The sequence below is a fragment of the Zosterops lateralis genome (assembly GCF_965231275.1).
Source record: "Zosterops lateralis genome assembly, chromosome: 2".
Lineage (NCBI taxonomy): Eukaryota > Metazoa > Chordata > Aves > Passeriformes > Zosteropidae > Zosterops > Zosterops lateralis.
This window is the reverse complement of record NC_139763.1, coordinates 34,261,278-34,274,082: the sequence shown is the minus strand read 5'-3', so window position 1 is coordinate 34,274,082 and position 12,805 is coordinate 34,261,278. Positions and strand designations below refer to the sequence as shown.

At 39.6% G+C, this 12,805-nt stretch overlaps 1 protein-coding gene across 4 annotated transcripts in view; it reads right to left on the bottom strand.

Annotated features, from left to right (window-relative positions):
* The window catches only part of JADE3 (jade family PHD finger 3), a 63,640-nt gene that overhangs the window by 3,711 nt on the left and 47,124 nt on the right, over window positions 1-12,805 (bottom strand). For all 4 annotated transcript variants that reach the window (XM_083855919.1, XM_083855922.1, XM_083855921.1 and 1 more), the window contains 5 exons: window positions 12,515-12,726; window positions 9,818-9,985; window positions 3,995-4,111; window positions 3,058-3,531; window positions 1,155-1,272 (listed from right to left, as the gene is read on the bottom strand). In XM_083855919.1, the coding sequence (XP_083712045.1) occupies window positions 1,155-1,272; window positions 3,058-3,531; window positions 3,995-4,111; window positions 9,818-9,985; window positions 12,515-12,726 (1,089 nt within the window). The remainder of the gene's footprint in view (window positions 1-1,154; window positions 1,273-3,057; window positions 3,532-3,994; window positions 4,112-9,817; window positions 9,986-12,514; window positions 12,727-12,805) is intronic.

Below are 12,805 nucleotides of genomic sequence, written 5' to 3'. Positions count from 1 at the left end.
TGACTGAAGTTGTTCCAACAAAGCTGTAAAAGAGGTTCATATTCAGTTTTGGATAAAGAAAAAACAATGCTTCAAACTGAGTTTCAATTTGGACTTAGTTCAACTCTCTGCTTTGTATTATAAAATGCTCTAAGCTTTAAAAGCTTTTTACCTCAACATATGAGTTGTTTATGGTAATACATGCATACAGCACCTACTGCAAGCTATCATAGTAAGTATTAAAAAAAGCACTTGTATTTGTAAAGACATTAAATAAGCTTAGTAGACATTTCTAATAAAATGCATTTACACAAAAGCAAGGAGCTTCAGAGTGCCGCTGCTTCCATGAAGTACTAGTCTGATCTAAAACAGTTTTTTAAAAAAAACCTTATCAGTACTAGTGAAACCTATCCGTGTTTCAGGAGCAGAGAAAAAAAGCACAAAGTCTTCACCCCAAACTGGTGAAGTACGTATCTTGAAAGACCAGAGAGATCTTAATTTCACAAATCCCAGTAACTACATTGGTATGCATATGCTCTTCCTCTTTCCAAATACCGTGTTCCTTATTTTAAAAAGTTGCTGTAAATGTGAAGGGCAGAGTGGAGTTTGGCAACTCGGCATTCCTAAACAGTTACTAGTCCCTATTAATAACCAAAGTACTTTAACTTCTTGTTTTGAAGGAGAGCAACTGCAGATGGCAAGCTAAAAAATCTGCGCTGCTCATGACATGTACAAGGCATTATGAGAACAGTAGCAATTCCCATCAGCCACTCTTTCTCTTGCCTGAAGGAACCAACTACTGACAGCAAGCAAAACAGCCTTCTCAGCTGGAGAACCAACCAACCCAGCTTGCTGTGGGGAACCAGTGCCACGGACCAGCAACCCCACGCTGCAAAAACCTAGAGATCACCACCAGCTCATTTCTGCTATCTGGATGCCACAGTGATAAGCAATAGGCATATACCAGAAACAGCCATAAAAAAAGAAATATTCAAATAAATATTTTAAGAGATTATAGAGTTCTTTCTGTGTTGCTACTTTGATTGACTGTGTACTTGGAAATTCTTAAAGGCATTTTTACATGTTAAAAGTACTAATCAGGAACATAAAGCGAATATATTGCTTCAGTTTAAATACAGGCAGGATTTATAAATATTTTACATTTCTAGGATTACCTGCAGCAATTTCCTGATTAATGAGTTGGACTTGCAAGTTGAAGACCTGTTCATGTACTTTACTGTGGGACAACTTCAGTTTCTCTCTTCTGCTTACCATGTAGCAGAGATTTCTTACCTATGGAGGAATAACAGGAGACTTAACAGGCAATAAAAAATAAATCCAGACATAGTTTAAAAAGTGTATCAACAAGAGAATCAAAACAACATTACATGCAAAATCACTTGGTAAGGTTCCTGCAAACATTACTGAACATACCTAACTATGCATTAAAAAAAATATTCAGCCTGGAGAAGGCTTTGGAGAGACCTCACTCCAGTTTTTCCTTATATGAAAAGGGATTATAAGAAAGACAGAGAGACCAGAGCCCGTAGTGACAGAAAAACAGGTAATGTTTTCGAACTGAAGGAGAGTAAGTTAACACTGAGTGTAAGGAAGACATTGTTAACAGTGAGACACTGCAGCAGGTTGCCAGAAAAGTTGTGGAGGCCCCACCTCTGAAGTGTTCAAGGCCAGACTGGATGGAGCTTTGAGCAACCTGGTCTCATGGAAGGTGTCCATGGCAGGAGCATTGGAACTAGATGGTCTTTATGGCCCCTTCTAACCCAAATCATTCTGATAACAGTTCCACATAATTCTATTTTTACTACTTGTTTGACTTAATAGCAACATTTCCACCTACAGCAATAGAATAAGAAGAGACACTGGAAGTTCTTGACGAACACCTAAAAGTGATTTTAAAACACGGAAACAGTGTAGGAGCTGGTTGAAAGGCATCCCTCAAACATACTTTCCCCAGCACTCAGTTCCATCTGTTCAGAACTGGAATCTCTTTACCTAGAAACAAAATTCCAAGATTCCCAAATTTGTATTTATCCCAAGATATAACAGAGTAGAAAATCCTGTAGGGCACAAGAAGCTCAGAATCTTGCAGACAGGCATTTGAAATTATGAATCACCTCCACTTAAAGTAAGTGCATCAATTTCAACAAAATTTGAATTTTGTTGAAAACCAAATATTTATCAAACAAAAAGCTTGACATGGTCTCTTGAAAAATAAAAACCAACCCACCCCCAAATACCAACCCTCCATCTGAGGCATGTTATGAGTTTTAAATTTTTTCCTAAAGTAAGCTTCCGTATCAAAAGCAGTCCTGGAAAAGATCTGAGATTGATTATGATAGATTCAAGACAACAGTTACACTGAGAAGTGCAAATCTTGGCTGCAACAATCTTCTTGTGTTTTCATGTTGTTCTCTTCCCAATATTGTTTCCCCTTTTCTTACAATATTATTACCTCTCTTCTCTGCTTTTACTTCTCCCCATCACATCTATTTTATTTTATTTTATTACCTTTTTTACGTTACTACCAACCTCTAGGCACTTGAAAATTGCAGGTGACCCCTACCCAACAGACCAACCTAATGGGCAGCCTCCAAGGGGTAACAAGCCTTACTCTTATTTTTTGTTTAATAAAAGTAACATTTTTTTCTCATTTAATCTGTATCACTAACTACTACTACAGTGGATCAAATAAATTTCCTATTTTTAAAAAATATTTACTCAACTGAAGCTGAAATCATAGAGTCAATTACCAAATTTGTCCACTGTACATAGAAATATGCATGTTCAAACACATAAAGGAATAACCTTTAAGCAAGTCAGAAAGCACTGCTTTCACATCAGATCTTTGGACTCATTTTGAGAGGAGAGGGGCAGCTCCTGAAAGTCTCTGGAGCAGGCAGCGCACCATGATTGGAGTTGAAGGCCTTACCTTTTTATTTTTAAACTATTATTTTTGAAATTATCTCGCTTTGCTTTCCCCATTCTCACTTTTATCCGCAAAGAAAGACCTTGCTCACCTGCAAATAGTTTTTCAAAACTTTACAAGTTAATTCTTACCCTCTCTAGGTCCTGCCTTAAATGCATGAACATCCTCATGCGAGTATGAATGCTATCTTCTTTTGGCTGCACCAAGCCATTTTCTTCATCCTCCTTGGGAGGAAACAATGGTTTGTTAAAGTTACTTTTTCGCTTTAATTTCCAGTAATTGTAGATGAAGTCTACAGCAAGTTTAGGAAGGCCCAGCTCTGCTGCAACATCCTCCACTTTTACTAGTGAGTAAAACTCTTCTTCCAGCTCTCGGAGTTTTTGGGCTCGCAGACTCGTTTTCTCACTCTCTGTTTGCTTCTGCTCTGGCACACTCTTGGGGTGCTCCTCAACATCAGGCAATGAATTCTGTTTGTTCTTGCTGTGCTTTAGACAATACGACTTGAACTTGACCTCATCCCCATCATCCAGGATAGTCTTCATCTCTAAGCTATGCTCAAAGGCACAGGTGACATGAAAGGCAGTGATGCAGCTTTTCACGGAGCACTGCAGCCAAAATAAAACAAAAAGCCCCAATTACTAACAGTAGCAGCAAGCCAGAAAAAAAGGACATAACTCCCTCACCTACATGAAAATCCATCCCTACCAAAACCAGTTTCCTACACATTCTTAAAAATATTGATCCCTTTGAAGCTGGTATTACCCAATATAGAACTTTCTTGTTTGCAAAGAGTGTTCAGTGGAAGGAGTTTTCTGTCCATCTTTGATACACATAGTAGTGGCTCTTAAACACCTCAACCTTATTCAAAAGGCAGCAAACCCAGACTAATTCTTAAACCTCTGTCCAGTCAACTCATTTGATAGCAAATGGCTATGAAGAAGGAGACATCTATCCAACAGTCATCTCCATTGTAAAGCACCTCTGAACACAGAAAGAACAAAATGCAAAACCAAAAGTGCCCTTCTGACAGATTCATCCCTGCAGAGTCACTATGGGACAAGTACATACCTGAATGCAAGCACCAGTTTTCAGTTTGCATAAACTGCACACTAGAGCCCATCGACTTGGTGGGATGTGAGACACCTTTGTGATTGGCTCCATCCTTTCTGGGCAAGCAATACTAACCTGTAAAGAAAAAAAGCAGTGTAGAAAACAGTTATCAAAAGAACAAAAAACCCCACCAAGTTCTCCATTTATACCAGAAGAAGAAAGCCATCCATTAATTTCTCTTCCTGCAAGACCTCTATGTGCTCATACTTATCAGAAAGGGACCAGAAAAGATCCCACATGCTGACAATAGTGCGGAATACTATCAGTTTAACCTGGTGATTCAGAGTAGCAATTACTCAAAAGATTTGAGGCACCCACAGCACACCCTTGTTATAAACCAGTGTCCTGTTTCCAGCCAGGAGAGGGTTAATTTTTGGAGTAGCCAGGAGGGAGCATGGCTGGGACCCAGAGGTTATTCTATACCAGCTCACATCATTTTCTGAGAGTGGGGGGAAGGGCTCTCTTCTGGTCAGGTAAGTGTGGTGTGAAGCCAGTGGTCGGGTAGTGCTGGCTCCTTCTGCTACTGAAATTGTAGCTTTTACTGTTTGTTTTTCCTTGTTTTTCTTATTTCACTGCTGCTTCCAGTAAATTGTTCTTATCTCAATCCATGATCCTTACCATTTGTGCCTTCAAATCCCCTCTCCAGTCTGCTGCAAGGGAGGGGGAAGTGATGCATGGTTTGAAGTCTTTCAGTTGGAACATGAAATTGGGGAATATCATTCCTAAACCACTACCACTATAGAGACTGCAGCAAATGATACTTAAGTTTATTTCCATTCTCTTGTGGCTTTGTTTTTATTTTTTTTTTCTCTGTGCTGCTTTCACAGGTCTAAATTAAAAAGTGCCAAAATACAAGCCCTTGAGAACAAAACAGGAACACTTTCCTGCAAAGTTTCTTCTATAAAATTCCTAGATCTGCTATGGTATCTACTTCTGTCAACTCAAGATTTGGGACAGAATCAGGTCTATCAGTCAGCAGCCAGGAAAAGCCTTGCTTCCCATCTCTCCCTCTCCACTGAGCACTCCCACTGCAAGAGATAATCCTAATGGACTATGGACTGTATCAAATATAGTTTGAGGAAAAAATACAACATATTTCTCTTATTGCAAAGCAGAATATATTGTCTTGTGCTAGTTTTCCCAGATTTAGTCTAGATGATCAATTTGTCTCTGGTAGACCAGATTATAGCTATTACTAAAAGAAAGGAGAAAAACTCAGATACAGACAGAATAGCCTTTTCTATTCTTTGCTATATTAACTACCACACATCCATTGTGATAGAAGTTTCTCAGTTGCCTGTTGTCTATATAGGGAAATGAGCGCTTTCCTCTATGATTTGGAAACCAAAACAGATATATCAATATCTGCAGGCATTCCTGAGCCACTCCTGACAGGACTTATCCAAGCACAGAAACAAAAACTTGGCCAGCTCTGAATAACTAACATGCAGAACTGGGCCAGTATGAGAATGGCACATGGCATAAGATTTCAGTAGGATAACTGTCCGAAGAACAGCAGTCTCCAAAAGCTTGGATTTTGACACTTCTACAACAATTTTTGAATTCAGCAGTTGTGTGCCTTAGAGGACTACCTGGCTGAACCAAAACCACAATGCTGATACTAGCTAGGAAGCTCTCCACACTTTCTAAGAAAACAATTCATATGAATAGAGCAGACCTGTATTTCCTGTGGTGGGAATATGGGCTTCTTCTCAAAGGGGTCAAACCTAAGAATTCAAATAAAGGATGTTCCTAGGTCATGCTCTGTGGCACTGTGAGACCAGAAGAAAGCTAATGGCTTAAAAAAGCAGTTGAGAATGAAATTTGAACAACAATTTGTTTTTCTAGAAAATTTCAAGTGCATTATGTTACAGTAATTTTCATAGATTAACTCCAGGAAAATCTGGTTGTATGAATTAGTTTAACATGTGATAATTAAACTGGCAACTTAACAAGAACCAGTGGACAAAGCTGAATTTCCTAGCTTCCCTTTGGGGCTAAATCATCAATCACTTGATGCACATATTCATTTTAAAACCTGTTTAATCCTTAAGGATGAAAAGCTTTGTTTCAGCAGACCTCCTCAGTGGGGTAGACCTACCCAAAGATAGCAGTGCTATGTCACAGTTGCTATGCTCAGATATTTTTGCAACTCTCTCCTTATCATGCATTGCTTTAAGGATCACTTAAGTAGGTGGAAAAAACAGCTTTGTAAGAGATGACACAGTTCATTATTTCCACATTAGATAAAAAAAAAAAACATGTTGACCAACAGCTCATGAATTAATGACATAAATTGATTCAAATAAGATTATGTTTGTTACAGTACTTCCCTCTCTGATCTGCCAAGTGCAAGGCCACATCTTTTGGAATATACTGAGGTCAATTGGCTGCATGGCATTTCCAAAAGCCTTCATTAGGAAGATACTGAGATGCTTCAGAAGATTCAGGTATTAAAGAACAGTCAGGCAATACATGATGTGCTCATGAAAAAGGTGTGACTAACAATTCAACCCCTTGTGGCCTTCCTATAAATTGGTGGAAAAGTAACAAGACTGTCCCTGGAATGCCCAACTAGTTCAACAAAATCATGGTCAGCACTCTTCATTGTCATCAAATGTAGCTTTTTTGCTTCCAAAAGGAAAGAGCCTTTCAGGAACCTAATTTGACCATGCTCAAAACAGCCGGTTACAAGTTGCACAGGTATTTCTGAAACAGTATTGTATAAAGATTGACTGTTACCACTACACTGAGAGACAAGACCTCCCTTAGGAATTGTATCAATGTGTCAGGTTGTCTATATTCTTTTCAAAAAGAAACCAGAATCTGCAATGACTTTTTTCTGGAGACTGAGTAATATCAGCTTTCCACTGGGCTTCCAGCAGGAGCTGGGAATTGATACAGACCTTTTCCCTGCCCCTCTCTGCCCCCTTAAAGATTCTCCGTGCTCCTTCCCCAGAGGAGACTCGTAAGGTCAGGAAACATTTCTATAGGAAATAATGTTCATTCAGCTTGTAATGCTGACTGTCGATATTACCCCACTTTGTAAAAGCACAAAGAGGCACTTACAGAGTCAGGTGCAATTTATTTTTACTGGCCTTGTGCCACCTGCATGTTTCTGCAGAGAGGAGTCAAGGCAAAGTCTGTTTGAACTTTGCTGCTCACAAGGGATCCAGAGAGCAGAGGCCAACCTTTTCATCTCCCAAGATCTCCCATTCCAAGGTAGAAATGATCCATCTGCCATAACATATAGTCATTTTCTCCATTTCTTCACCTAGCATCAGGTTACATCTTGACTGCTATACTGCAAAGAACTTCTAAGAGTGGGAGAGAGTGAAGACAATGGGTTGTTGAAGCCTATTATCTGCAACTGTTACGCACATGATTAATCACCCTGCTGTGCTCTGCTTCCCTGCTAACTAGACATGCCACCAGCAGATGCACCAGTGCACAAGGATCTGCATCTGTGGTTGGAAAGGGCAGTCCAGTGGCTTGGGCACAGCCACTCACAACAGCTGCTCAGGACAGTCAATTTTATCTTTCCTCTACAGCCAGGGGAGTTATTGCTTTCTGCTTCAGCTAACACCGCATTGACTGGCAGAGGACAAACCTGTAAGAGATTATCTAAGGCAGAGAAACACCTTAAATTTCAAAACACTTAATACAGGTTTTCTGGTATCAGTGTTTCCTTTTTTGATTTTTTTTTTCATTTAGAAGAACACCTTTTAAAAAAATATGAAATAGACCATGCATTTACACTAAAGCCAAGTAAAGGCAGAAGAAAATGAGGATATAAACCAATGAGTACACTTAGGAATGTAAAAACCTTCAATTGTCCCAATCAGTCAAGGGAGCAAAAAGAAAGCCTTTAAATAGCATTAACTCACAAGGAAGGCAGGGAAGAAAAAAGATTTTAAGACAGTGCTGAATGAATTAATGCAGAAGAATACCTGGTACAATTGACTACAACAATGCTAGACCACACTTGGTGACTCATGAAGCCTCTTTGAACCTTTTGCCACAAGACACAGACATGTTTATAGTCCCTTCCTCTCTGCTTTCTGCCTTGCTCCACTTTGTTAGGGCCACAAGAAGAAATACCAGTGACTTTATAATTAATGTTTCTTTTAGGGAGTTCCAGCATGCTAGTACCTTGGAAGAAAAAAATAGATATATGAGAATACACATTCTCCCCTTAAGCATCCATCCCTGGGTCTTCAAACTCTATGTCCCTCTTGCCCCCAGACAGCACATAAGGCCACTCCAGACAGGAAATGACCTGCCATTTTTGTAGATATTTACAAAGGGTTTTCCTGGCTTCTCTGATAACTGAATTGTTTTACAAGTGACTACACACAAGCCCAAGAGAATGGATTCAAGAGGTATTCCCCATGCCTGCAGGCACATGCCACCCTTTCACTATGCCTGACACATTTGCATTGGTGTGGAGAGGAGGAGGTGTCCAAAACCTGGAATCGCTGAATGGGCTGTGAAAACAGCTGGATTCAAGCTCTCCCACTCTGGGTGTCTCTCCCAGCAGCTTCTCTTTCTCATCAGAGGAAGACTGACAGGCAGGAAGCCAGGGTGTGCTTCCTGGCCAGCCATCACCTCCTTCCCAAACCTCGCTGTTCCTCTTCGGCTGATGAGAACAGCAAGGCAACCACATGTAGAATGGACCTCTTAGAAAACCAGTCAGCTCAGAGCTAGGATAGCTTCCAGTCAAGACACTTCATAAGCATAAGAGGAGAATTGATTTTTTAAAAATAAATATTTTTGGTTTTTTTATCAACTCCTCTCTCCTTGAAGGTGAAAGGCATGACAGAAACTACAAGTAGGCCTGAAAAGTGCAACTGCAAAGATAATCTCCTTAAGAAGCAGATATATATGCCTGAGACAACTAAGAATTACATATTACATATTATATCTGGCTGGTAAGTCAAAAAAAATCAAACCAAAATCTTAACATCTTCCTCAAGGTTGTGCACATATCAGGCCTGTCTGCACTTGAGAGCAGAAGATGCAGAAAATACTGTATCCTTGATTTCATGGTGCTGACAGATCTGGCTACTGTCTCACATTAAACCACCCACCATAAGATTTGTGAATCCTACCAGAAATAAAGCATAAATATTCCAAGTGCAAAATTAAACACAAACACCATCTATACCTAAGTGAACTTTCTGTTTTAAAAAGTACATTATGATGCCAAACTTGATTCAAAATGGAGGAGGAAGTGTAAAACTTCCTTATGGAACTCTCTATATATGTTATGCACAGATATATCAAAAAAGCCTGTATTTATAAAGTATATATAACAAAGAGATAAAAATTCTCATCTCCCCAGCATTCAGAAAGATTTTAATTCAAAGAAACTTCAACTGCAAATCTCAGCATACATCCTATAGAAATAATGTCATGCAGGCGACCTTTAAACAAACAAAATTCTGAAAAAAGTGGAGGTACTAATGCAAATTACACATGTACCTGAGCACACAAATTCATCAGAAATATATGAGAGACAATGAAGCTGCAGATATAAGATACAGTTTATATCAATCGCCCTTTCTAGCAGGTCACAGATAACATAATGACACCAAGAAGTGGTTGCTGAGTAATGGAGGTGACAAAGTGACTCATTAATAGAATACAAGCTGGACTCTCTCCCAGATGGAGCAGCCCTATCAGAATAAAGCCCAGTATTATGTCATTAAATCATGAGAATGTAAAAAGGCAGAGGATGGAACAAGAAGGAGGAGGACAGGAGAGAAATTAGGGTTTTACCTCTGGAATCCAAAGAGCACAGCTCACATGTGCCCACTTGGTCCCTGTCCTGGTAGCTTTCATGGCACCTCCTCTTTTGGGACAGAGGAGGCACTGAGGATGTATTCCCAGGACACAGGTACGACACAGCCAGCTCCCTTCGGGTACTTTTAAGATTCCATAGCAAGCCTTAGAGAAAAACAGATATTGGAATCACTGTGCTGAAATTATTTCACACACAAGCATTCATACTCACACAGAGCAAAGCTTTCAAAAAATAAAGGTACAATCTGGCCTTCACTTAATCTTTCTGTGATTTCTTTACCTTAAAATGAGTCAAGTAATCTGAGAGAGAAACAGCCTTAAAAGCAACAGTTTTTACACCCGTTTATAAAACATATCAATTGGGACTGCACAACAGCACTGGTGTTACAAACCTTCACCTTTGCTTTTAGTGACTTAAATTTCTGAAGTAAACAACACGGATATTCCTTTAAATTAGCTCCTATATCTAATACTTTTTAAAAAACCAATTTCCCACTGCTAAAAACATAACGCTCTAACATAATTCTATTTAGATGTGAAAGGATATGAGCTGTTTGACTGAAAATAATTTCCTGCAATGTTTGTAGTTACAGTTCTATGTATTTTTTTCTTTAAATATTTATATAATATTGCAACAAAAATTACAGCATATACTGGAATTATAAGATGCTGGGGTTTATGCCTATTTCCCAAGTATTGCACTTAACCACATGGAAAATGAGAGATTTCTTACCTTTTGCTAGGTTTGAGAATTAAAAGAAAAAAAGCAAAGTAAATAGTTTGATTTCCAATTCAAATTCTCTGTGGCTCTTAATGGAACCAATGGTGGATCCTGCTGTACATACACATCCCCCCTACCCCCATGAAGCTGAGTGTATCTGAAATCACAAAGTCTAATTCCACTCAACCACTCCAAATAAAAGTTTTATTAAAAGGGTGGATATCACAGGAAATCTCATAATTTCTAACACTATCACTGGTAATGATAACATTAAAAGACTCGAAAGAACAGGATCATTAGTTGTAACCATTCTTTCAGATTAAATCTAGTATAAAATTCCCATACTTGCCTTCCTAGCTTTCTGGTTTTAAGATCTCAGTATTTAATATTAAACAATACCATAAAACACTGCATATTTATGTCAGGCTTGTAGGAAGGGGGATTTCCTGAATTAAATGCAGCAAGGCTGACTAACCTAAATGGTTTTTTGATGTGACAACTCCGGTAAAAGCCCAACAGGGGGAGCTGCAATCCAAATTTTACAAGTGTTCTTTTCCTCCTCGGTGGCATATTCCCACCAGAATTCTTTCTGTTACTACAGCAGAAGAGGCATTACATCTAAGATCATATCTAGGGTGTTGGAAATGGACTGACACTATTTTCTAATTTTAACTAATAAGCAAAGGATGCCTAGACTACTAAAACATTAATTTCACAATGTGTTTGAGCCAGCACAACAGGGTAGGTATCATGAAGGAGGAATTTCCTCACACTCCTCCTCCTCTCCACCTCCAAACAGTGTGATGACAAACAGACCTGAGGCTACTTGTTGAACCAAAGCTGATCCAGATTAAAAATGAAACAAGTTGTTGTTACGGTTAGGATTAGCTCTAGCCCAGACATGCTCTCTAGTTTGCTTCAGGTAGGTCCAGCACAGGGAAGAGTGAAGGGTAAGGAGGCATCAGACCATCAACTCAAGCTCAGCTGTCAGCAGACAACCAGGAGCCTTTGACTGCAAATCCATCATTACTCCTTAACAGGCACAAGCAAGGATGAAGCAGGCAGCCCTGCTGCTAGCCATATTCCTGCCACTGGTCACCTTAACTGCCGACTCAGGCTCACAGGCTGCTTCACAGGGGGACTCAGGTCAGGAAAGCAGCCCGGCTGGAAGCCAGCCCACTGTGAGCAGGGAGGTGACTGGTCTTTTTTCAGCCAGATATGTTTTCCAAATATTACTTTCGGTCAGTACAAAAATACATCAAAAAATAAAAGAACTTTCTTGGTCTCTTTGCAATTTACAGCAAAACTGTGTACGCTATTCCAGAATAGCATACACAGAAACCACAGGATTCATACCCCTTTTTCTGATTATAAGAATACCTTTACCTGACTATGCTGAGCTCAGGCAGTGCAATGTCTTGACTACATCTGAAACACTTTAAACATGAACACCATTCAGACTGAGACCATGGCTTTTGCAGGTGCTGATGGCTCTTGAAAAGGATCACTCTGTTAAAATGCCTACGTGTGGTTCCAGATGGCTAAATTTGGACAGTCTATGTTTGACTAAGTAACTAGTCAGTAAAGGGAAAAAAATAGCTCTGAAACAAATGATCTTTAGATTTCACACAAAGATGCAAGCCAGTATTTCCTGTCCTGCTTATCTTCAAAAGCAGATTTAGTAATAGGGGAAAAATTAGTTACAGTCACAAAGGAAATACTTCCATGTCCCAAAAACACATTTTGCATTTCGGTTGGACTGTAGCAGTCCACTTATTAACAATGCTGGGCCACTTAATCTACTGTAATTGTTAGAGTCCAAAAATTCACCTCAGTATCACACCACCCTTCATGTGCAGAAAACCACGAAGTCTTCCACTTGACATTTAATACCCACTTGCCTGAGTAAACTTAGACCACAGGATAGTGTCAACATTTCTGCCGGCACTAACCTGATGGACACAAATATTACACTTGTCACAGAACACCATGTCATTGCCATCTTCACTGTCCGGGGACCGGCACACATCACAGATGACGTCCTCATCATATTCGATGCCCAACCCTTCTTCAGTCTCGATGGCGTGATTCATGTTCTCATGACAGTGCCTCTCCAGCACTTCAATTGTCTTTTCCATTGTGTTCTCATCCAGGAGCCCACATCCTACAACACAGAAAGGAAAGAGCAATTAGAGGATAGTCAGAGGGGGGACTGAGTCAGAGAAGCAGGAGGAGAAAAAAGA